Source organism: Perognathus longimembris, chromosome 21 (genome assembly GCF_023159225.1).
Source record: "Perognathus longimembris pacificus isolate PPM17 chromosome 21, ASM2315922v1, whole genome shotgun sequence".
Lineage (NCBI taxonomy): Eukaryota > Metazoa > Chordata > Mammalia > Rodentia > Heteromyidae > Perognathus > Perognathus longimembris.
Window position 1 is genome coordinate 42952062 of NC_063181.1, and position 27874 is coordinate 42979935.

Consider the following 27874-nt stretch of genomic DNA (forward strand, 5'->3'; position numbering starts at 1 on the left):
TGTTTGTTTGTTTTATACCAAAGTCTCTGTAATTATGGTGGAATTGGACAATTTCACTCATTGTTGACAGGAAGGCTGTTATTAACTTTTAAAAAGCTAATTGGCAATGCTTAAGTTTATAAGCACTTATATTGTTACTTTTTTCTTCTGTAAGGAAATTGTAAAAGCTCAATTTAATAATCAACTAGAAATTTACTCCAAGGAAATAATATGGTCTTTATGTCAGTTATTATGGAGAAGGCTATTTCTCCTAGTACTAAGCTACTGAGATTAGACAAGAGGTGAGATGGGGTAAGTTGACAGAGCATGGAGTACCCAAGTAATGAAATACTATGGGAATATTTAAATTATAACGTTGAAAAATAGCACAGGATCTATGCAACACAGAAGTGAAGAGCTTTATCAGCAAGCATATTCAGATAAACCTTTTCTCATTAAATATGGCAGATATTGGTGGAGAAAGTTCCGAGGTCGGTATGTAACACTATGCAATCAACATAAAAAAGTAAATGAGAACGTACCAAAGTTATGCCAGTTATTGTGTTGTTTTGGATGCCACACTTCCACAAAAGAACATAATCCATATGAATCAGGAAAATAGAATTCGCATATTCGATGTAACACATTATGCTGTATGAACTAATTACAAAGGAAACTTTAGCTATAGAAAATATCCTCTTTATTTCTCTTCTTCAACATGAAATGACTACAGTACTGTTAAAATAATTGTTCACTCGCAGTGTTTCTGGTGTGTTGTTGGTTCACTTATTTTGGTGTGTGTGTGTGAGTCAGGTCTTGATTGACGGGTAATCATTCCTTTGTTGGACAACTTAAAGTGATAGTTACGCAATCACGTCTCTACTTCATTTAAAAATAATTCCTTTATAGCTATAGTAGTCCACGCCTTGTTCCTTTTTAGTCATTGTTCGGTAATTGCTTCACAGTTCAGGGGCAAATGACTGTTAACTGAGTTTTCTTTATTCAGGACTTCTTGGTTGAATCCTTATTTGACAAGATTTCTTGAATTTGAACGGAAAGAAACCCAAGTCCATCTATGTTGTTCCCAAAGGGAGCACATTGACTATTCCGAATTTAGTGTCTTTAGCTTTGAATTCACATTATTGTCATGACCATGATTATGATTACTGCTGTCTGTGGAGAGGGACTTAGCTCTCATCTTTGGCTTGTTAGGGAGCTGGTGTTGCACACAAGTTGCCGGTAGAGAGTGATGCAGGGCACTGCACCAATGAACTCCGTGTGTATGCTGGTCTATGGTGCCCGCTCTTCATGCTCCTTGGCTCCTGCAACATGGAGGTCTTCATGCATGAATCTCGCAGCAGGTCTAACTTCTCCAGTATCAGCCTGTGCAGTAGCAGAAGCCAGCAGCCTTGCCTGTCATCCTCTATGCATTTTCTCAAATAATTTCGTAGCGATTGTCCAAATTTGCGAATAGACACATGTCCAGAAAGTAGCACAGGAGAGCCACACAATGATTCCCCTGCCAACCAGTGGGGCACAGGCCCTGCCTTCCCCAACCAGCTCTGAGTCTCGCTCCCCAGGTGGGGAAACGGGAGGCCTTGCATCTAGATCTGTCCAAGACAGTGCCGGCTACTGAGGTCTTCTGTGTCTGCAGCGTCGCTCTCTTTACCTCTCGAAGGTCAGGCCAGTGTTGTCAGTTCATTTTTTTTTTTGTAGATCTCCATAGAGAAACAAAAGGGAATCCAGATGTGACATTTCTTTAATCTTCCTCCTGGAAGCAAAAGGTGGCTGACGTTGAGCTGTTCTTTGATTGGGACCTGTAGAGATTTTGTGAAAGCCTGGAAAAACTTGTGGGGTGAACCACTGTCACTCCTATGCACCTTGCATCTCAACCCCCTCTCTGTGAACATCGAAGGAACCAATGTTTCCTTAGAGATGTCAGTTGTCATCATGCAGGAGGCTGAGCAAAGTCACAGGAACCAGCACCCAATAACACCACCACCAATGAGTTAGAACAACTTTCCAAGGATCAAAACCTACATGTTCATTGAAAGTACGTTTCTTTACAAAACTAGCCTCTACAAGCTAAATCTGCCCTGGCTGACTGCCTGCTGAAATAGATTTCAATAAATTGATGTTTTGTGAATTAATATCTATAATGTGGTACATGATGTGTGATCTTGAAAACCACAGCCTGAGTGGAAAACTGCAATCAACTGAAGCCAATATTGAGATGTTTCAGATATTGGAGCTTGAGCTGTTTTTAAAATCAAAACCTTTATCGAAATAGTATTTGGCAGGAAAATCTCTTTGAAACAACCAAGTATATTACCTACGTAGATTGAAGAGATGAAAGACAACTCCCAAAGTAGGAAAAATGAAAACCAAATAAACACTGTCTCTATAAATGTGAGCTAAGTCTTGTGTGTAAAAATATTACAGGAACAAAGAACACTATTATAAGAATATAAAAGACATATATGTCCATATAAAGACATAAAGATTGTAAATAACTATACAGCAAATAAAAGGCCTCCAAAATGGAAAATTAAGAGAAGTAATAGGGAATTTCAAAAGTTGTAACTGAAGACTTCCTTGCCAAACTCTGAACAACCCATAGAACCAGGGAATAGAAATCTCCATGATATAGGAAAAATGAAGAATGCTATCAAACAGGATGCCTCCACCATCACCAGACAGAATTTGGATGTATATTTTTTTCACATGTTTTTTGAGAATCTATCACATGGCTCTCATGTTAGGTCTTAACACAATCTTTGTAGATTTAAGTTATTAAATTATGCAAAAGATGTTTCCTGACCATCAGGAATCACAGGAGAAATCAATAGTAGGAAATAGCTGGACATCTTTTATATGACACATTTCTAAAATGCACATGGGACATAGAAGTTCACAAATGTAAAATATATTTAAATGAATGAAAGTGGACACTTAAGACATAAATGTGTGATGAACCATTAATGTTGTCAGTACGTGGAAACTGAGAAATTCGCAGGAACAAAGTAAGGACTAGAAGGCAATATCTAAGTTTTCACTTCAACACATTAGAAAGATAAGCAAAATAATCCCTCAAAAGTTAAAAGAAGGAAATTCTGAACAAAAGAACAGAAATCAATGCAACTAAAAGCAAAGAAATAGTACAGAAAAAAATGTCGATAAAAATGAAAGCAATTTCTAGGAGGAAAATTGATAAATCTATAAGATGGACAAAGACATAAAAGAGAAAAGACACAAATCACCGGTATCAAAAATGATAGAGAGGTCATTACTGTAAATAGCACAAAAGCTAAAATCCAAATAGCCAGTAAATGAAATCCAGTTTTCTTCTATAGACTCGATATGTAGATAAAACACATCATCATGTCCTCTGTATGTCCTGTTGTATATATTTGTGTACATATTGCAAAAGGCCATTTGGTCCAATTCTAGAAAAATGTACTTTTCAACAGGGAATTCATATGTTGGGAAACAATCTATCAGAGTTAAAGGTATTTATTTACTGACCACACATGTATATTTAAATGTAGTTTTATCATCGACTGACAGATGTACTGTGATGGCCACTAGAAGCAATACTGTTGCTCCATGTCACAGTTGTATATCTATTCCTAGCATAATGCCCAAGATATGGTAGTGCTAAGTACTTTTTAAATCAATAAAGGTAATGGAGAATTAAACTTCAGATTTTCAATTGTCCATCACCGCATGAACCTTGTTCAGTTGTTTTGGTAGTGATTTGAAAGCACATGTATCTCAGTTGAAATTATAGCTTCATTTTTTTCTGGACTTGTCACCTGCTTTCTTATTCTTAATTTGTTCCTAGTTTACTAAGCCTACACTGTATTAATTATTTTACTTGTAATATTTGATGCATATATTAAATGCTTTTTAATTAAATTAGATTATTCTGCTAATATTACATTATTAGAATTGCTTTACGTTACCTATTTTGGGGAGAGCTCATTGTTTTATTTGATATAGAGGGATATTATAAAGTTCAGATTGCTCTTTAGTATCTATTTTCAGGAAATATGAGTGTGAAATAAGCTAACTAGTAAAGACATTAAGTTCACTATTCACTTTTTATTCCTCTAAAATTGAGTCACATCTACCATACCATATTCTTTGTGAGAATTAATGCACCACTGGGATGTCAGAAATCTAAAAAGGGATAAATGCCAAACCTTAATGTCCTGTGAGTGACTTTGACGGGGCCAGCTGCTCTGGGCAATTGAACTGTGCTGAGCTCTCAGCAGCAGACCCCGGAAAGTGATGATGCACATTAGTGCCTACCTATGCCAAAAAAATCAAGTAATAACTCCTTAGGAACTTAAGACACTATATTGAAAGTGCACCTTGTACGTACAACATCCGAGGCACATGAGGACAATTCTGAGGAAAATCTATCTTTTCATGTTTCCCACTGAGAAAGAAATACTACTCTCATTAATCATGATAGCGTCTATCACTTCCATACCGATTAATATGTGCTAAGATAGTCATCTGCATAAATGCATCTCATTATCAAAACCACATTTTGAAGACATAGATATTATACCCATTTGACAGTACATAGGGGTTAAGTCACTGTGCAAATCCTGCAGTCTTTCAGGAGCAGCCTATGACTTAAATGTAGGTAATCTGGCTTCATAATCTTAAGAGGCATTTTTTTTCCCCCAGGCATGTGTGGTGGGAAGGGCTGCAGGTCCTGAGGATTGAACTCAGGGTTTGGGGACTGTCTTTCAGCTTTATCGCTCAAGGTTAGTGCTCTAACACTTGAGCCATAGCTCCACTTCTGGCTTTTTTTTATCCTTTGGTAGTCAGACTTTGGGCTGGCTTTGAACTGTGATCCTCAAAACTCAGTCTCCAGATTAGCTAGGATTACAGATATGAGCCACTGACATTCTGCTACGATGCTTGTTTGTTTCCCAGGCCAGTGTGATCTGATGCTGAACTTTGAGTAGCACGCTCGTCTTTCCTCGTAGAGTATCTGAGGATACTGAGGACAACATGCAGGGAGCGAGTTCAGCGCTGTCCTTTCTTTTCATATCGCTCACACCAGCCTATCTTCAAGCCACTCCCATATAAACGCCTTCTACCTAGAAATCTCCTCTGTTTCCACACCCTCCTCATCTGGTAAAGCTGGGAGTGAGCACACTTATCAGTTATTTTGAATTTACATGATGAAGCAAATTGTTCAGACTTCTCTACTACTGATTGCTCATACTGAAAGGGACTTTGTAAAACAATGTACAGATGTATTGGATTTACATTAAAATGACATAACCAACTACTTTGTTAGCTTAAACCTCAAGTTTACATGTAGAAATTATGTTTCCTGACAGAGTAGATAAGCATTATTTTATATACCCAGACACAAATGTATTAGGATATATATGTATATATATATATATATATACACACCAAGGACAGAACAGGAGCAAGTGTAACACTCTAACAAGTTCTAATACTTTCCTTATGAACAGATAAAATTGTTATGAGGAAATATGTTGGGAATGAACTTGGGGTCATTGTATTGGAAATATCTTTAGTTCCAAAGGCTTTAAGGATGCAGGCATAGGGAGCCAGAACTGCACTGAAATTTTCTCATTATACCTTCCATGACTTTATGCCATCACTAGGTCTCCAATGACTGCAGATTATGCAACTTCGTGCTTTTTGAATTATAACTGTGAAAACTCCATTAGGCTAATATATATCTTCATTTCAACTACTTTGATTATGCTAGCTACACAGAAAATATTTAAATACATATACGAGTTAGGTATATATATTATTGATAATCTGACAGAAAAGCTTTTAACATGTTACCATAGAAGCTGTAAAATCGCCAGGAGATAGAGGCACAGAAAAGAGAAAATGGAAAGAGGCCAGAGAGCCCATTTAAGATTATAGTTATCACTAAATTATACCTAATGCCACATTTGTTCCTTGAAAATATCACCAAATTTATTTTTTAAAAATATTTGTTCTTTTTCTAATGCTGTGACTCTGAAGCTATGTCCCTCAGTCGATTAAATGTTTCTATGCGAAAAAAATATTTTTGGCTTATTTTGAAATGGTACTTTGGTATTCATCATCTTCTGTACTGCCAGTGACACAATGAACTTCTTTTGATACTAAATCAGCTGTAGAGAAACAGTTTCTTTTATATGCTAAGTGCCTTCTCCTTGAATGTACTTACTCCTAAGAATCACAAAAATTATCCAATGGAATATGTTTAGTTTTGAGTAGTTATACATTACTTACACTAATCTCTTTCTACTCACAATTAGTAGTGTGATTTCAACAGATGAATGTAGTAATGTAGTAGGAAAGTTATATTTGCATTTTTAAACATCTTGCCCGAAAGGAGAATAAATTCTAAAAAGTGCACTCAAAATGTTACAGCCTAAAAAAAAATACAGGCCAGTTGAATTTGGGTTGAAAAACAGAAAAGAGAGCTGATTATCTGAAGGGAAATTGTTAAGCTGCAATAAATTCTGAAAAATGCCTACCACGGAAGCTGAGCTAGCACTACCTATTAATACTAGACATTGAGCCTGAAATAAGTTACCTTTTTTTTAAGTGCTAAGTTGTAGATTCATGTTGAGCTTGAAATCAACATGTTTGTAAGTCAGACAGCCAAAGTCACAAGAAAAAAACAAACCAGTTGACTCTGGTTTTTTTTTTCCCCCCTTTATTGTTGACTCTGTTTTTGACAGTTGAAGAAAAGGAAATAAGAAGAAAATTAAGAGGGACAGAATGCAATGTGTCTGCATATTGATACTACAAATAAAAAGAGTTGCATAGGGGCTGGAGATATGGCCTAGTGGCAAGAGTGCCTGCCTCATATACATGAGGCCCTGGGTTCGATTCCCCAGCACCACATATACAGAAAATGGCCAGAAGTGGCGCTGTGGCTCAAGTGGCAGGGTGCTAGCCTTGAGCAAAAAAGAAGCCAGGGACAGTGCTCAGGCCCTGAGTCCAAGCCTCAGGACTGGCCAAAAAAAAAAAAAAAAAGTTGCATAATAAAACATGAGAACAGCTGTAGTGGTGGAGATATTGTCTCAAATTATTTTCAATTAATGTTTTTAATGTTCTGAGTAATAAGAAAATGAAATGGATCTAAATTTACTTTCAATAAATGAGGAGAGTTTCTTTATTTCAATAAAAATTGTAAACCAGTGGTTCACAGCTGTAGTCCTAGCTACTTAGGAGGCTGGGATCTGAAGGTTGAGGTGAAATGCCAGCCGAACAGACAAATCCAAGGTATTCTTCTCTACAATTCACCAGCAAAAAGCAAGGAATGGAAGCACTGCTCAAGCCTGGAGCAATAGCCCTCAGAGAGAGAAAGCCAAGGAGTGTTCAAGGCCCTTAGTTTAAGCCCCAATGTCTTCATACACAGACACACACACACATACACACACACACACACACACACACACACACACACACCTTATGAATAGTCATTATAGGAAGCTGCATAGCAAATAGTCTTTATTTTATTTATTTATTTATTTTTTGGCCAGTCCTGGGCCTTGGACTCAGGGCCTGAGCACTGTCCCTGGCTTCTTTTTGCTCAAGGCTAGCACTCTGCCACCTGAGCCACAGCGCCACTTCTGGCCATTTTCAGTATATGTGGTGCTGGGGAATTGAACTGAGAGCTTCATGTGTAGGAGGCAAGTGCTCTGGCCACTAGGCCATATTCCCAGCCGCAAATAGTCTTTATTATGTTCCTTATTCTATCTAAAGAATAGGCTTATCAAGGGGCTGGGGATGTGGCTTAGTGATAGAGTGCTTGCCTCACATTCATGAAGCCCTGGGTTCGATTCCTCAGCACCACATCAAAAGAAAAAGCCAGAAGTGGTGCAGTGGCTCAAGCAAGTGGCAAAAGAAAAAAGAAAAAAAAAAAGAATAGGCTTATCAAATGTTTCTTGAAATGATTTAGCAAGATCCTAATATGAATAAGTAGGAGAAGGGATTCCGTTTCAAGAAGAACCAATGGTTTTTGAAATACAGATAAAGAGCTGGGTGCCCGTGGCTCTTTCCTATTATCCTAGCTACTCAGAAGGCGGAGACCTGATTATTACAGTTCAAAGCCAGGCCAGGCAGGAAAGTCTATGAGATGCTCATCTCCAGTCAAACACCAGAAAAACTGTAGGGACAGCATCCCGGCCCTGAGTTCAAGCCCCAGGATTATCAAGCAATAAATACATAAATAAATTAGTAAAACACAAATAAAATAATCACATAAAATGATATTATTGAGAAGATTATGTACATCTAGAAATTCCACTATCAGAATACAAAATTGTGGAGGCTCTTGTATATCAGAAGTATAAATGAAAAGTAAACTTGATCAAGAAAATAGAATTGTGTATTGAGACAATGTCTGAAATTATATCATCAAAACCAAAGCTTTCCTCGAAAGGCTAAACATAGAGCTCTCTTCATTATATATAGTGTGTAAACCTATAGACCAATTAATTTCTAGCAAGTCATGGAGCTATAAGGTATAGTTAAATATCCAGAAGAGTGATTCAATTGTTTTACATTTGTAATTCTTTACATGTTTTTGTATAATGTCTACTATTATTTCATTCCAATCTTACTAAAATTCAAACAAAAACCAATATTTTTATGCTCATATAATCATGGAATATGTAAAATGATTATGTCTTTAAGGATTTCCTTGACAATATTATCTTAGAAAGAATTAGTTCTTGGCTTTTGTGTACTGAGAAAACTTTGTATTATCTTTCTTGGTTGAGGTGCTAAGGATATAATACTCATGCACTGAGGTAAGTGCTGGATCACAAAGCTCTAGCCCCATTATCTCCTTTCACAAGGATAGAAGAAGACTTGCTGGCCTAGGGAGTACGTAAAAAATCACTTTTCTGATTAGTCCTTTAATCAAAGTTCCATGTAGCACTTATCCGACTACTGTCATTTCTAAATACTCAAGACTACATTTATTTCTCAGACAACTACACCATTATTACTACAGACCATATTTTGAGACATATTTTCCTCTGGAAGAAGGGAAACTTCCGACATTTCCTATCATTCCTGGCATCCGTATCTCTGCTTATATGAAGGTGCATGGTATTAGCAGAGAAATGACTCTTGGCCTTGAAAAGAAGAAGTCAGGTAAGGTAACCTAAATAAACACTGCTAAGTAGAAGTGGCCCAACAGAATGGTAATGATCAATGTTAGATAAGAACACGAGGTACCTGGAAAGAGAAAGAGTCAGAAATGTTAAACTATTGTGAAATCGCCTTTGTCATCTTTTGATCTAGGTCCTCCAGGAAGTAAAATGTAGTACTTTTTGATTCTGTACTTTCATATCTAAATATAATTGGGAGTTTAAATATGCAAGACAATATTCTACTCCACATTTAAAACATTCACAAAGAAAATTAATACAGTGATTCAGGAGGAGGAAACAGAATATAAATCTTTCATACTATAATTCTTTTCAAACATACATATTAGTACAGCTCCTTATAATTTTCATTACACCTGTGTTACACAGATTGAAGTTCTCAGTTTCTAAGAGTGTCATCTTCTGATTATCATAAGCATCTGCTTCCATTTATAAATTCCTCAAATTGATTAACTAAGATTAAGCCAATTAATATTGATTTAAATAATATTAGATCATTAATTAAATGATTAATAAGGAACTCAAATTCAATAGTACAGTAATCATTTAAAATGAACCTTGTAAGCATTAAACCTAAGAGTGTTGTTAGTCTGTACTCCAAGAGTTGCATAGCTTATTTTACATAAAATATCCATTTTTATTAAGTTGTCTCAGACTAATACAATACTGCCTAATTTAAAACAAAAGGAGTCAATGGCAAAATAACATAAATTTGCAACGTGAGAATAATCTTTAACCTTCTAGATTTTAATATGTCCTACACCATCTGCAGTCAATTAAGATGTTCCCAGGTGTTCCCAGTAATTGTTTTAACACAAGATTACATGTCATTTTAGGGGTCTTTAGATATTTATTATGAAACTCTCATCTATATTTTTCCATTCACTTAGGAACAAAGGATACTACTGGTTAGTATGGACAAAATAAGCTGATTGAACTTGAATTACTTTTGGATTAAATTTTCTTAAAGAGCTTTTCTTTTGTTGTTCAGCCAGGATTTGATGAAAGAATAAATACATAACTAGGATACTGAGTTTGTTGTACTACTTTATTATCTTATGTTAAACTTGAGTGAAAGAATAAGCACCTATGCTAGGTGGTGGCTCAATGGTACAGTGTTTCCTCACATGCATGAGGGCCTGGGTTCTATCCTTAACAATGCAGGAAAAACGCAAATAAATAAAAATAAAAGTACCTTGAATGTGTGACAATGAAGGCAGAAGATGAAAACAGATACTATGTAATTCCATTAGAAACACATGGAGAATACAATAATGTATTCATGGATTAATCAACTGACTTTGTCTTCTGATGTAAAATGTAGTGGTCCACATTTAGACTGGGACTACGAAAATCCACACAGGCCATTTAGCAAGTAGACGCCTTTCACAGATAAAGCAAGCCCACAGGTTTGTTCAACGGTATAGTTCTTTAACTGTAGATCTAATAAAAATGATGGTCACTAGGCTACACATAATGCACACTGTGCTTCCGGGGGTTTTCTAACACCTTCACCTTCTGACTTCTCACTTCTGCTCTTGGAGATGGACGTGTACACTTGCGTCTCCCACTCCACGAAGCCTAAAGCTGCCTGGGAACACTTACTGCAGCTCATAGCTGGGATGTAACCGGCTTCTGCATCTGTGGTATTACAGTAGACTGTCATTGTTAGGACAAGTCCTTCCTAAAACCAGTGCTCTGAGAATATCATTATCCATGACTGAAAACGCTTTATAAAACATTCTATACATTATGAAAGTTTTATATTATTCTCATAATGTTATTATTGTGAAGCCCAAAAAGACTACTATGTAAAACTCCATATTTCCATATTTTGTCATGGGCATTACAATTTGAAAATCTGCCTTGCTATTACATCTAACATTTTATTATACTCAAAAAACCCTTACTAGAAAACATATTTTGTGTTGTACATGAAAATGCAAAAGCCCAGGATCAACTTATATTTCCAAGCCATCCATTGACCATTATTGCATATTAATGTTTTAACTATAAACAAATGTTGCTTAAAATTTAATGTTATTCACTTCTCACTTTAATGGGTGGTAATTTTGCCATGGTTGGTAACTGGAAAATAGTTTGAATGCTTCTACAGTCAATAATAAAGTTGATAGTATAATCAGTTCCATGCTTGGGAAGTGAGTAATACTGTCTAAAACCTGAAGTGGTTTTGGCTTCTCAAGACTTCCTTTGCACCAACTCAACATAGAAGCAAATGCTTATGTGTTTGTGTAATTCTGTCGTGGGATTGGTGGGATGTCCTCAGGTGGGAGAAGGAGCAAAGATTCCGTTAGGATGGAATTAGGGTTCTCAGATTTTAAACAAAAGCATAGCACATTTCTTATCATTTCATATTGTTACTGAAGTGGAAAGGTCAAGCCACACTCATTGATATTATGGAATCTCACACCTCTGACTGAGTGAAAGTTAATAGTGATGAATGATCTGTTAAGAGACCCTATATTATCTCTGGCTAGTACAAGTAGATTTTTCTCCCAAAATTAAGTTGGACCAATAAACTTGTTATGTTTCTTTGTCCCACCCACAATTGTTTTCTATACATAGTTTACTCCTTATTCTTTTGCCCGAGTTTTCCTAGCCCAGTGTTTCACTTGGTGTAGATGTGTTTAACCTAATGCACATCATAGCATCCAGACTCTGTGTTAAACAACATGCACTTTTGTGAATAGGTTGGGGACAGCTGTGCCTTTAAGAGGCCACAGCTGGCTTTAGCCTTTAACAGGAAGAGAAGCCCCAGCCCCTGTGGCGAGCACCTGTTGGCCCTTGGGGGATTGTGATCCCCGCCCACAGAGGAAGTTACATGACATCACCTGATGGGCAGCCCAGCTCATCCAATCAGTTAATCACCCCAAGTCCCTCCCCTTCCACCTTTGTCACCGTAATAAATTCTTCTGCCCACCCTCTGGGAGACTGAGACTCCTGGACCACCGAACAGTCTCCCCAATGTCTAGGGGGGAGGTCTCGGCATTTCTCCTCAACCTAGCGTAATCCATCACAGTTTGGGAATCAGGCATTCCCCCGGGAGATGGGGGGGGGGGGAGGAAAGGGGCCCTAGATACCCCAACATTCAGGCATCTCCCCTGGAGAAGTAGGGAGAGGGGTCCCAGAGAAGCCCCAACATGAATAGAGAAAAATACACTTCTCATAAGATCACATGCATTTTCATAATACTATCTTTTCCTTAATTGTATTCCCCTTTATACCTTTATAGCCATCAAAATCATTTTATTTGCATCAATTACTCTACTAAAGATGAATGACTATCATAGGGATAAAAACATACTAAAACAAACTTCTAAAATAACTGCTTATTTTCTTGTAAAATCATGCTATTTCAGATTTTCACAAAAATATTCATCAAAATGTTTTTCTACCCAGTAGCTAAGTGCTTAAATTTAGTTTGATGATGCTTGATGTACTAATGTGTGCGAGCTGTTTTCTAATATTCACTGGGTTAGGGATAGCTTGACTTCCCACCGTGAGGGTAGCACAGGGATTCGGCCTAGAACCTGGATGATGCGCATCTTTCCGAATGAAGTGAGTAGGAAAATAGGCTTAGAAAGGAGAAAGGTAGGGAACCGGAAAATGAATATGTACTTGGCAGACAATTGTGATCAAAAGGAAGAATACATAGCTATGGATTAGACAGATTCTCTATAATAGTAATATTTTGAAAAATATCTGGAAATATATTGAATATGTTTTCCCGGAATAATATATAAAAAATGTTCGAAGTGTCCTTCATTGATAGATTTGGATGATATTAGAACTGTTTTACTTAGAAAATGCAGAACAACTGAAATTAATATCCATAATTATTTGCCCAATTTTGTGTTAATATACTTTTTTTTTTTTTTGCCAGTCCTGGGGCTTGAACTTTGGGCCTGAGCACTGTCCCTGGCTTCTTTCTGCTCAAGGCTAGCACTCTGCCACTTGAGCCACAGCGCCACTTCCAGCTTTTTTTGTTTATGTGGTGCTGAGGAACTAAAATTAGATCTTCTTGCATGCTAGGCAAGCACTCTACCACTAAGCTAAATTCTAAGCCCCTTTAATATACTTTGTTAAGGACTACCAAATCATAAGTGCTATAATCAAGGTCATGTTCCCAAACAAACAAGCCAAAAAATAAAAAAGAAAGGGAAAATCAATGGAGCAGAAACAATTATTAAAACAGTTGCTTGATGAAAATACAAATTAAGTAGTCATTAATAATGAAGGATGGTAGTTTATTTGGTTTGAGTGTACTCAGTTATGAGTACAAATGCTTTCTAAAGAAAATATATTCTTTTTCGATTTAAGTTTCCATGCATTTAAAGCACATGCTATCATCTTGTATTTTATGTCTCTGCAACAGTATTTATGATCATCTACCATATCTACCGTAACTCTTGTCACAAATACATGGAATAAAATATCAGTATAAAAACTGTCACATAGTAATAGTGCATTCGTAACTTAAATGACACTTATAAATATAGTCAACATCATCAGACTAATAACAGATTTAAGATGCAATTGCCTGCCCCTTATAGACTCTACAATCACTTATAATTTTCATAACAATATTCTCTGTGATGATGAGAAAACTAAGTCTCCAGGAGGTAAATTATTTTGTGAGTCTGTTCGAGTACTAAGTAGCACCATACGGTTGACTTCAAATACTAACACACGGTCTCCTCATCTCCAACCTTAGTCTACTTCTTTGGGATCTAGGTTTACTGAAAACTATAAAGCAGTAGAAAGACTTATCAACAGTATACTGACCAGATTCATTTTCAGTTTAAGTCACACTGCATGGAATGTGTTTCTCCCTAGGAAAAGAAGTGGCTACATTGCTAATTTATTGCTTTTGTGCATTTAATACTAAGCTTAACCTTTCTTTCACTCTTCCTCTCTTCTCTCATTTGTTAAATGCTAATAGCTCATTGCAAACAATTTGAAATGATGTCTAAAGCATGGTCGCAATATCCTCTTTGCAGTGGCTGCAGTAAAACACCATGGAAATGAGTGACACTTGATCACATTTCCCATATCACAAGCCCCTTTGATAGGCAAGAATTTTGAGTCAGAAGCTATTGCACTTGACTATGAAGCTCAATACAGAGTTTTGTGTGCTTATTTTACATTGTGACATTTCCACTAATGACTCTTTAATAAGAAGAATTCAATGCAAAATTAAATTCTATCCTGCTGAGAATTCTCAACTTCCACAAAGGAATCGCATGAAAACACATCCAAGTTTAGGACCATTACTATAGGTGTTTGTGAAATTCTAATGCAACAGTCATAAATTATCATAAACATTCGAGATGAAGGGCTGATGCTTCTGAATCAGATCTGCATTGAAAAATATATTTCCTTCCCTTCTTTTCCAGGATTGGAAGTCAGAGCCTCATGCTTGCTAAGCTTCTTTGCTAGACTTGCTTTCTTGAGTGGGGCTACTTCATTTGAGCCATGCCTACTGCCCTGCTTTGTATTGGCTATTCAAAAGCTAGCTTCTCATGGACTTTTCTTTCTACATTTGCCTTGAAATGCAAACCTCCGAATTTAGCCTCCTGAGTAACAAGTATTAAAGGCATGGGCCACCAGGATCTGACTAAAGAACTTCCTTTTCTTCCTTTCTTTATCTTCCTTCCTTTCTTTCTTCTTTCCCTCCCTCCCTCTTTCCCTTCCTCCTATCCCCCTTCCCTCGCTCCCTCCCTTCCTTGCTTCCATACTTATCTCCCTCCTTCCACCCATGCTTTCCTTCTTCCCTCTTTCCTAACTTTTCCTTCTGGCTCGATGGGAGTTTAACCTCAGAACTTCACACTTACTAGGCTGGTGTGACGAAACATGCTGTCTGCTGCTAATACCTTTATTGTATACGTCCTATTCCATGTACATACATAGCTTGCTTTCATACCTGACATATTTTTATTTATCATAAAGTAATATTAAGACATTGGTTAAAATACCTAGTTACAAATTTTAATTATTTAAATAAATAAAACACAAATACACATTTGCAAAACACAAATGTTTTGCAAATGTTTCCTCTATTGACTTCATTATAGCAAATAGCATATTAAAAACTTTCATATACCTATAAGAAAGTAAATACAAGAAAAATTCATCTTTCTAAATATCATACTTTACCATTTTCTGTAGCTTAATTTGTACTATTAAAGACACCTCTGCATTGATGTAAGAGTTAGTTTTTCATCTAACTCACTCTTCAAAATTGAAAGCTATTTCTTTTCAACTCTTTCTAAATTAACACAGTGTATGTATTAAGTCATTTCAACACAGAACCAACACAACATAACATTCTGAGATTATTTTAATATTGATATACATGTAAAATCATCATATAATCTTATAGAGGGACAACTTTTTTACATATTCTTTATACAATTTTTGACAAATAACTTGCATTGTGATATAAGTCACTAAAATAAATATATTTGATCATTTAAATTTTTTATAATGCTAGCTTTAAACTAAAGTCTTAAATCCTAGAAACCATAATGTATGGATAATTACAACACATTACAAGTAATTGGTAAATATTAAGATTTATTCTTTACAACAATTGTATAGCTCCTAAAATGTTTATTGAAAAACTACTCACTTAATGAACAGGTTACACAAACTTTCATTTCATTTGACATTTTTGTCTGTTTACCATGCTTCGGTATGTTTTATAAAACACTCATTAGGAAAATGGCATATTTTACTATTTCAGGAGTAATATCTAGCAAAACAATTGTAATTCAGTTTCCCAATAACACGTTGACAAGAGTAATGACCACTAATTAGAGCAGACCATAGATATACTTATGATCCATCAAGTAATGTGTGAGACAATTGAACTGTCATGAGATGTCTAGCGATGTTTTGGAGAAATTGCATACATTTTATCTTTCCAACTTAAACAATCACAGCAAGCTTCTTTCCCAACACTCACCAACTGTCAGCTGTCCAGTTAGTTGGCCCATGTGATTTCTTGCATTCACTGTGACATTCCTGTCAGACTGTAAGACCAGCGGACTATCCTGGGAAACATGTATAAAACAAGTAAATCCAACAGAAGATCAAAATAAAGTCAAAACTCATATAAAATTATACTGTAGTGATTTGGGTTCTGTTTAAATTCTATTTTAGTTATTTACTCAATGGCTTAATCCTTTAATAATGACTTGACAGCATAAGAATGTTTCTTTTCTTTATGAGCATGCACAAACGATCAGACGTAAGCATTTCCAAGTCTCCTGATTGTCTTCAGCTAAAGCTATAGCTATACCTTCTTCTTTTCTTTGTCAAGGATATGGATGCATATATACATATAGGTATGTATTCACATATATACATACATATGTATACATACACACATATATACATACATGTATCTAGGTATATAAATATACATATATGTTTACATAACAAACATATACATTCCTGACATACAAATATTTTACGCATAATACAAATGGTTAAGGACTTGTTTAGTTTAAATTGTAAAATCAACACCTCAGCTGTAATGACAAATTGGCCATTTCTGATCTTTGTAACTATAGCTTGATTTAGTTCATGAAACTTCTAATCACCATTTGTTCAAATTGGCTAACTTACTTTGCTTCTGTTGTGCTTACTGGTGGATTTACTCATTTTTGTGTGTTTTCCTTCTTGTGATTCTTTTCTTATTTGATCAGATCACAAGAGAAAGGATTCAGGTGCCATAGCATAGGTCCAAGTATTTACACACCATAGTACTTAGTCTGTGCAGTAGAATTAGTCTATGTAATAAAATTAATATGCCTTGTCTTACTTCAGGTGAAAATGCTATGTGGATTATAGAAGGTGAGTATATATGTAGAATTTAAGATGTTTTCTTGAAAATTCTCTTTTATTTTATATAACGGGCTAAATATTGTACTACTCATTCATACAAATAATTTATTGAAAGACATTATTTCCTTAAGAACATTCACATTATGCAAATGTCTTACATTTGAACCATATAATAGCTCCTCTAAGATTACCTTTTGGAATTTGTGATTTGAGCATGCATAAGAGACTTTGTAGACATTTTCCTAAAGCTATTTTAGGCCCTTTCTTTTTGATGAGATAGCAATTTAATTCTGTGAGGACATTTAGGTGGAATAATGTAAAAAGTTCAGAAGAGAACTTCAACAAGATCCCTAGGGCAATGAGAAGTGGATTAATGCATTGTAAACAAGGACACACCAGTAACCAAACTGTCAATTCTAACCAAGCAAAGATGTACGTATGCACACACTTGCACCCACTTTCAAAGGAGGATTTTGCTCGTCTGTATAAACGAGGACTTGAAAAGACGTGATTTTTTAATTTTCCACAGTGCAAAGAATACCTCTGCACTGTTGAAACACAACTGCCTAGAAGTGCAATAAATGACTTGGTTCTCTGCTTGCCTCTAATCACACTACTCTTCTTTCTGCTGCAAATCAAAAATGTTTCTGTAGGGGAGGAATGGATGAAGACTTTGAAAGGGGTGACATTGATCAAGGTATTTTATATTCATGAACTGCTTTGTTAAATGGCAATTCTTAACTACTTTTCAAAGATAAAAAATCCTGTAGAAAAGATTGATCCTTTAAAAAAAAGTTTTCTGAATTAAGAAACATGTATCACTGATTTCTCCATAGGTACATTTATCTACTTCTTAAAATATCTGGAGTTCTTCAGTTTTATCACTTACTTCAAGTAATATGCCCACATTCTATGCACAATTTGTACACAGTTAATAAGAACACTGATATTTCTGACACCCGCAGAATGTTTTATAGATATAAATGCACTTATGATTAGATTTGATTACTAGAAAGTTTCAACATGAATATTTTAAAGGTCTTAATTATATAAAATTCATTTGCATATATAAATGAAAATTCTGAAAACATATTTCACTCAACTGAAAAATAAAATATTTGGTTACATATATTTGGAATTGAACTTTATATTTTCAACATCACACACGTATATACTTTCTGTTTAGTCTTAAAATTAGAAACAACAAATTCTTTCATTTAAATTACCAGATTAAACTAAAGAAGAATATCCATGAACTTTACCAAAATGTAAGAACATGGCAATATGTATGTATAACTTAAGAAAAACAGAAGTATGAAAGTAATTATCATATTAAGTATCCAAAGGAAAGTAGTTTTACAAAAGCAAGCACAGACAGACATTGGTGGCTCAAATCTATAATTTTTTTTAAAATTTGATTTATTTATGGTCAAAGTGATGTATAGAGGGGTTACAGTTTCATACATAAAGCATAATCCTAGCTACTCAGGAGGCTGAGATCTAAGGTTCATTACTTAGAGAAAGCTTGGGCAGAAAAGGCTGTGAGACTCTTACCTCCAACTAACCACTAAAGAGCCAAAAGTGGAGCAGCAGAATGCTAGTGTAGAGCCAAATAACTCAGTGACAGTGCCTAGGCATTAAGCTCAAGCCCCTGGACTGGCAAAAATAATATGTATTTTATCTGATTTATTAGAGAAAGACATTATCTGATTTATTAAAGAAATAGAGTTGGTGAGAAGTGAGAGTTTACCCACTGGGTGTCTTTGTTTAAAATGCATTAATTCACCTTTCCTCTAGCCTTAGGGGTTTCACTGAAGTTCTCTCTTGACATGCTTCCCATCTCTTTAAATTATTCCACTAAATTTCCTCCCAGAATTGAATTGCTACATTGAGATTAAAATTTTACTAAGAGAGCAATAGCAATCTCTGTACTTACTAAAACAATAAGCAAAGAGCTATCGGAAGGAAATAGGCAGTTCTTTACAGTGTCCTCATTTGGAAAAAATTATGTGTTTCTTTAAGACTATAGTGATTGTTTAAATGTGATCAGTGAACTAAACAAAAATAACAAAAAACAGTAAGTACTTATGATAAAGAAACCATGCTCATCAGAGTATCATTGTAATCAGCAAAACACATTAATATTGGCACATTATATAGCATAGTGATATTTTTGGAAATTAGGACTTCTATATATTTATTGATTCCTCATTCTTAACTTGGAAAAGATACATGTTTGTAATGTAGGAGGTGTTTTATAATAAGATTCCATTCAGTTTTATAGGACCAATTCAAACTACTTCTTTTCTTAAATATTACTCAAATTTACCATCTTTTAAAAATTTCTTTTTCTCTGTCTTTTCTTTAACTCATGGGTTTATTTCAGTATAAGAGGGTTAAAGTAGGGGGAAAGTAAAAAGACATTTCCTGTACCCTATGTAGGATATGGGAATTAAAGACACAGATGACAGCTATTCTGGGTAACTTTCATTTCTTCTGAGCTGGAAGAATATACTTTCTGGCCCATGAACAAGCCCCCCATTTTTAAATTTAATTTAATTGTTCCAAAAATTATTTCTTTATTATTAAAGTGTTGTACACAGGGGTTACAGTTTCATATGTAAGGCAGGGAGTACATTTATTACCCATCTGGTACCTCCTCCTTCATTTTCCCCTGCCTTCCCCCTCTTCATTTCCCTTCACCATGAATTAAACACTTGGTTTACAGCATATAGTTTTTTAAGTATTGCTGTTGCATTGGATCACCTTTTACCCTTTGTTTCTCCATTTTCTTCCCCTCCCTAGTTCCGATAAACGTATGTACAATACCCAGGGTACCAAAATCAGTTACAGTGATATCAGGGGTAAAACCACAGGGAAGAAAGACAAGAAAAAGCATAATTTCACATGGCACGTTGAAAACATCAACAATGATAAACCACTTGCTTCCATAACTTGGAGTTCATTTTGCTTAGCATCATGTTGTGTGTTCATATGGACATAGCTATTGGGCTATTGTGATCTTCTGCTAGAATTTTCCTAGAAATGTCCTAATTATTCCCTATGAGGGAAACCATAGAGTCCATGTTTCTTTGGGTCTGGCTCACTTCAGTTAGTATGACTTTTTTTTTTTTATGTCCTTCTATTTCCTTACGAATGGGGCAATGTCATTCATTTTGATAGAGGCATAGAATTCCATTGTGTATATGTACCACATTTTTTGATCCACTTGTCTACTGAGGGGCATCTGGGTTGGTTCCATATTTTAGTGATGACAAATTGTGCTGTGATGAACATTGTTTTGCTGGTGGCATCAGTGTGGTCTTGCTTATAATATTTCGGATAGATGCCCAAAAGTGGGGCTGCTGGGTAGTAGGGGAGCTCTATTTTTAGTCTTTTGAGGAACATCCACACTGTTTTCCAGAGTCTTTGAACAAGTTTACCCTCCACCAACAGTGTAGTAGGGTTCCCTGTTAGCCACATCCTCTCCAGCATTTGTTATTATTAGTTTTGATAACAGACATTCTTACTGGGGTGAGATAGAATCTCAATGTTGTTTTGATTTGCATTCATTTTATGGCCAGTGATGTAGAGCACTTCTTCATGTGTCTCTTGGCCATTCTCATTTCCTCTTCAGAGAAGTCTCTTTTTAGGTCTCTAAGTCCATTTGTTAAGGGGCAGTTGGTTCTTTGAGGATTTTTTTGGATGACTTTAATTTTTTGAGTTCTAGGTGTATTTTATTTTATTTATTTATTTATTTATTTATTTTTTGGCCAGTCCTGGGCCTTGGACTCAGGGCCTGAGCACGGTCCCTGGCTTCTTCCCGCTCAAGGCCAGCACTCTGCCACCTGAGCCACATCGCCCCTTCTGGCCATTTTCCATATATGTGGTGCTGGGGAATTGAACCCAGAGCTTCATGTGTAGGAGGCAAGGTATGAGACCCTTCCTTGTCTGTTGTATGTCAAGATCAGTGAAGGCCAATGAAGATGTTCTCCCAATCTGTGGGCTTTCTGTTTATCTTGCAAGCCATGTCCTTTGCCCAGCAGAAGCTCTGCAGTCTGATGCAATCCCATTTGCCCAGCCTTTCTTTGGCGTGTTGTGTTTCTGAAGCCTCTCATCTTCAGACAGAGGTTCTGGTTCTGGGTAGTCAATGTGGGTATTACTTATTATTCTAAAATATGGAGCTGCAGATGTGTCTAGATCATCCGGGATACAGGAACAATAGGTGAGCTACGGCTTTCCTTCCCTTCGGGAAGCCTCTTCCTGCTGTCCACAACCATTCACTCAGAATTGCCAAGTTTTTACCACTTTAAAAGAGAGGGCATTTTAGAAAGTGAACTCCTTTAGTATCTCCCAGGCCTTGTAACTAAGCACTTGAAAGGAGGGAAGCTGACCTGCTTTGTTAGTTGCTTCCTAATTCCAACTTGAGCCTTGCCTTTCTAATAGTTATTTAAAAAATGATGTAACTTTTACTCTTAACAACTTTATCCCCTTTCAATATGAAAAGGGGGTGCCTTGGGAAGACCTCCCTCTTTGGCAGCTGCTTCTCAGATGAACGTGGTCTGCTGGCTCTACCTAGAAGGGAGCAAAACTCATTTTCCCCTGTCTGATTTGGGAGGAGACCTGGAAAGTTTGTTTGGCAGACCTTGTACCCAGAGGATGCTGCATCAGGTTCAGTCCCCTGATGATCAGGAACCGAAAGGAAGGTTACCCTGGGAATCTTTTGATCTGTGTAATCGATTTAGCATTCCCAGTTACCTTGCAACTCCATTTAGAAGGAGATCCAAGGAAGACCACTAGGACAGACAATTAGGCCCTGTTTTTGTTGCAATGAAAAGGATTGGGCCTCCACCAAAGGTGGCTGTGTTGTGAGCCAACTCCTGACTCAGGGTGCCAATGAAGCCATCACAAAATGGTGAAGGGTTTTCTTCTGCTATTCAGGTTCCACAGAAAATCACAAGTTCTTGAGATCCATGGTGAAAAGTACTTGAGGAGACTTTGTTGAAAAGAGAGCCTCACCATGCGCAAGTTTTCTCAAGGAATTAAGTGTAGTATAATAGGGTTAATGAATAGAGAAAGCAAAGGGGCAGGGGGAGGCAGGAGGGAGAGAGACAGATGATTTCCTGTCCTCCAGGCAGGAAATGGGAGTTAGACTCCCATCTTTCTTAGATACCATTTATAATCATTCCCATCTTCTCTTTCCTATATGCCTGCAATTCATATCCACTTCTCATTATCTGGTAAAATTGTAGTTATTTTTCAAGTCTTAGCACAAACTTACATCCTCTGTGCAGCCTTCCAACTTCTCTAAAATAAAAATTCATCAGCTCTTCCCTCCACTCAACAAGTCTGGATGTCTATTGCAGCTTTTGCGTCTTCTTTAAGTGTTCATGTGTTTGTACCCCCCGTTTGACTATATTGTCCTAAAAATATCATCTGTCATCATATCTTTTTCTCCCGAAGACTCTGAAAACACCGTTTTGTCATGTTTGACATGTAGTTTATGGTCAGTAACTGTATACTGACCAGATGCAATATGCTGAGTACATTTGCCACACAACCTGCCCTCATTAAGAGCATTCGTCTAGACTCCTGGTCAGGTCACAGAGAAAGTCACAAAGCTCTTGCGACTCTCTTTCCCTTTCTTCTTCTTTTCTACTTTTCATTTTTCTCAGAACAAGGATAGTAAAATGCCATTTACATGGAACAAGTAATATCAAATTATGATTTGATTTATATTCATCATCTCTGTGCCCAAGGCAGCCACTTCATTCTTTTCATTAAGTATTTGACCCATTTAAAAATAGGTAATTAAAAAATAATCTTTGGTTAATAAAAAAGATTATTTGAAAATTCATTTCCTTCAGAATACAAATTATTTAAGTAGAACTTTTTTAAGCATTAGAGTTAGAAGTTCTAATTATAGAAAAGGAATATATCTTCAGGTGTTAGCCTAACCTTCTCACATTCTGGTAATTTAATCTATTTTGTGCCCAGAAGAGGTAATATTTACTCATAAGCAAGTTTTATGCATGTCTACTCCAATACTGTTTTGTTTGTGTGTTTGTTGGTCCGTTGGTTTGACAGTCCTAGGGCTTGAACTCAGGGACTGAACACTGCTCCTGAGGCACTTAATGCTCAAGGCTCGTACTCTACAACTTGAACCACGGCACCACTTCTGGATTTTTCTGAGTGGTTTATTGTACATAAGAGTGTCATAGACTTTCCTGCCTGAGTTGGCTTCAAACTGTGATTTCCAGATCTCAGCCTTCTGAGTAGCTTGGATTGCAGGTGTGAGCCACTAGTACCTCTCTGTGCTGTAAATTACGTAGTCAGGAAAGCCACTGTTAGAAGTATCTTCAGGCAAGGTTGCATGATTTGAACAGCTTTCCCGCCTTTGCCTCCCTCTTTCATACCATACTGTAATCATGAAAGAAATCAACATGTCTTTCTAGAGACTTTCTTACTTCTGATTACACTGCTAGATATATATTCAGAAAAATGCCACAAGAAGCAATTTTACACATGGCATTCCATTAGCAAGCCATCCTTGAAATCTGCCACGTCATTCAAGTGCTCTATCTGGAACTTCTTCTAAAGGGAGGCCTACAAAATATTTCTGGTAAGCAAATTATGGCCAATGTACATTATGTAAAAATTAAACTATGTAACTTGAAGGTAGGTATGGGAAGGGGATGAGGAAGAATAAAGGAAGAGGCTACATTAACCAAGAAGCATGTACTTGAACCTTACTTATGGAATTATAACCCCTTATACAATTAACTTAATAATAACAAAATAGTTTAGTTAACATTTAAAAAATGAATGCTCCTAAAATAACGGTCCTGAAACAGAAAAATATTCTTCATAATGGAACAAATTTCCAGCTAAATGGGAGACTCTTTTTCTTTTCTTCAGGTGTACAAAATTCCCAGAGATATCTCTTCCTCTCAGACAATATCTGGAGCACTAGATAAATATTCTCCTTTTAGTAGCTCCAATTCAGGCTAGGTTTCCACTTTTATTCTCCAGCTGCTCTTTCCTTGCTTTTTCAAGCCGACCTTACCCTCAAACTCATCTGAGGAGTTAACTTCGTTCATTTTGACTGTTGTTTGTCTGTACCCAGCGAGGGTGCCCATTATGAAAGACTGGTTCTGGTGCACCCTATTTGCTGAGGATCAGCCCATATGTCGTAAGTAGAATATGTATGCAGCCTCTATCATACTTTGACAAACAGAAACTTTAGAAGGCATGTGAAAATATACACAGTGCTTTGTAAAATGCATATTTTAATGCAAATGGATAAGACAAAGTCCTATTCTCCCATTGAATGGCTTTGTTGACCAATTCATTTTTTCTTAATATTCAAGTATAAAAGATTTCTTGTAAATAAGACATTCTGCATCACAGAAATAATAAAAGTGTTCTAGAATGGTTTTTCAATAATGGCTTCATAAATATCTCTGGCCAAACTTAGTACAAAGCCTTTCTTCTTCTTTTATAATAAAATGCTAATTGATTTCTATATAATTTGAATAAATCGTTCTGGAAAATAATGTAAAAAGTGAGTGAAAGGCTTACAAAACCTTTGAAATTTTTGGCTACCACCACCTTAATTTTACATGTCCTTATAGTAGTAATAGGGATGATTATAATGGTTGTGATAAAGATCATAATGAATTTGTATGAAACAGATGATAGAGACTCTGATATAATCACTTGCATATCAAATAAGCTTCACATTATATTAGTACATTAAATTAAGTGTAGAAAATATTACTTAAGTTGGTCCTACTTGATTAGCAGTATTGGAAGAAAAGGAAAATTATGGATTCCAAATTGTAAAAAAGATACAGTGTATAAGTAAATGAATGTTAAATCAAAACTTCCTGGTACAAATATTTGAAGGCAAAAAATGTTCATCTTGTACGACTCTCTTTTTACTATCAATTTCAGCATTTTGCTACAACAAATGTGTGTGTGTGTGTATATATATATATATACACACACACTTTCTCATATGGGGTGATTCTGTTTACAATAACATTCTCAAATAAGATATATTTATTTATTTTCTGCTTTGGGGAAAGAAGGAAGAAAGATCACGTTTTCCATCATTTACCTTAGAAATACCTATGTTCATGTGATTTGTGTGTCCTACTTGAAAGAAATCTTTCTTTTTCTCATAAAATCAAGCATTCTTATTTTTAAAAAGTCAAATACCTCAAAGAATTCGGGCTGAGTTTTCAATTTATCTCTGTATGTTTAAGAATCAACTGTGGTCTCAATGATCTCCCCAGTGATGCCCGTGGTATTGCTCTGAATACGATTGTGGCATGGGACCCCAATGGGCTGACTGAGATGTCAGATTAGAGATCAACTTCGGCAATGCTGCCTGCCAGGATAGTTTATATCTGGAAGTTGGCCTGAGTCTGTGAATCAGACAGAAAATTGCAACTCTCTCAAAAGTAATAATTTTCAACTGTTCTCTCTGGCATGCATGCCAAGCTCATGACAAATCCACAAATTAGGATATGGGCACCTTCCGTCTCACAATTTCCATTGAAAAACTGTGTTTATAAAACCAGTTTACTTTTCTCTGTGCACGTAGCAGTTTGAAATTTCCAGTTCTTCCTTTTTCATGATTTAAATCAAAGTTGTTTTTAAAAGGTACAAAAACAAAAACATTGTACATATTAATGGCAAGCTGTGTGATGGTTTTGTATTCTTTATATGAAGCTTAATTCAGAGTAAAAATAACTTTCTACACAATGATTTATTATTAGCTTGCAGTAAAACTTTCAGAATAATTTCTCCTATTTCTGCAATATATAGTATAATATGTTCTCCATAGTCAACCTAGTATGTAACAGAAAACAAGAACTTACCCTCTGCCTCTATGTAATAATTCCCTGTTAATCAAGCTCTGACAAATTTCCCTATTGCTGCTGTCTTTGGCCTCTTGTGACCACTACTCTATTGTCAGTTTCTGAGATCAATATCATCATCATCTCATCATCATCACCATTTCCATCACCATCATCCTTAAGTAGTTGCATAACGAGTTCTACTGCAACATGCCAATTTATATGCCCAATACATAAAAGGAGTAACCAGTCACGCCTTTCATAATCATTCCTCCATCTATCTCAGTATTCAGTAGGTGACTGAAATGATTCATTCTTTATTTTTCTCTGATTGGCTTATTTCCCTCAACACAATGGTCCATACTGCCACAAATGACAAGTGCCATGTTTCCTTTTCCCTTGAATCAGTTGATGAGCACCAATACTATTTTCATTCCTCGCAGTGTATTCACGGCACTGGACCTGGGAGTGAGGTGATCACTTAAGAATCCCGATTTCTTTTGACATATGACCAATAATGTGACTGTCGGATGCTACAGAAGTCTACGTCATGTTCTTGATGAAACTCCATGCTTGGATATTTAAATGGGAAGATAGCTAGGAGGTGCAGCTCAGGAGGCAGAGCATTTGCCTAGGAAATGAGTTCAAACCCTGCTGCTATCACAAATGGGGTGATAGTATCTACATTAGGCTTTATAGGCCGTGGAGTTTGGGTAGAGCATACTCAACCGTGCTATTGTAGTTCAAAAAGAACCATAAAAGCTGAGCACTAGCGGCTTAGAATGATAATCCTAGCTGCTTAGTAGGCTGACTTCTGAAGATCCAGGTTTAGCCAACCACAGCAGAAAACCCTTGAGACCTGATTCCCAGTGAGCTACCAAAAAAGCCAGAAGTGGAGCTGTGGCTCAACTGCTAGAAAGTCAGCCTTAGGCATAGAAGCTCAGGGACAGCACCCAGGCTCTGATTTGAAGACACCTAGGACCAGAAATTAAAACAAAACAAAACAAACCATAGAGTAGACATAAATAGGAGTGGGTATATCATAATAAAATTAAAAATAATAAAGACAGACAGCTTGAACTTCTAGGTTGCTGAATTCTTATGTAGGTTGAATTTCTTGGTGTCAGAACTCAAAATTGTAGCAAACATTAAACAGATCATTCTCTTACAATGTAGTATTACTGTATAATGTGCAATGTTAATTGTATATGGACTGCATTATAAGGAAGCGTTTTTATTATGATAAATGTAGATGTCAAATCCATTTGTGTTAAATTCTTCTTGTACTAATTTATATATGAACTAATACATTTTATTTTTCTTTCAAACTCTCTGGACTAATATATTAATACTACTGTTACTGTTTTTTTTTTCTGTTCTTATCCCATTTTTCACTTCTATATTATTCAATTTACTTGGAAAAATTAGTGTTCGAATTCAGGACTGCCCCCCCCCCCCCACATGCTCTGTTTTCTTAGATAATGCTTTACAACCTGAACCAGGCTCACAGTTTTTATTTTTATACACACACACACACACACACACACACCTCACATATGTATGTGTGTGTGTATATGTATATGTATATATATGCATGTATGTATGTATATGGTGATGTTGGCTTTGAAAAGTGGTACTCCAGATCTCAGCCTCCCAAGTAGCTAGAAATAGAGGTATGAGGCACCAGCATTTACTCCTACTGTTTATTTCTTAAACAATATTATATTTATTATTTTAATATTCTGTGTTTGAAAACTTAATACCTGGGTCAATAGGGCCCCTTCACTTAGGAAAATAAAAAAATTAATTAAATAAAAGTTGTGCATGTTTGGGAAAAGGAAACACAGAGAGATACACAGAGAACATATTTTAAATTAAATTCTTGTTATGGTAGGGATGACAGTGGAAGGAAACTGACGTAATGTTACAAGATAAACACAGTCACTGGCACTGTTATTTTGAAAA

General features: G+C 36.1%; 1 protein-coding gene across 2 annotated transcripts in view; it reads right to left on the reverse strand.

The window, feature by feature from the left end:
- The window catches only part of Sgcz (sarcoglycan zeta), a 246332-nt gene that overhangs the window by 73652 nt on the left and 144806 nt on the right, over nucleotides 1–27874 (reverse strand). For both annotated transcript variants that reach the window (XM_048330456.1, XM_048330455.1), the window contains exon 3: nucleotides 16159–16246. In XM_048330456.1, coding sequence (XP_048186413.1) covers nucleotides 16159–16246 — 88 coding nt within the window. The remainder of the gene's footprint in view (nucleotides 1–16158; nucleotides 16247–27874) is intronic.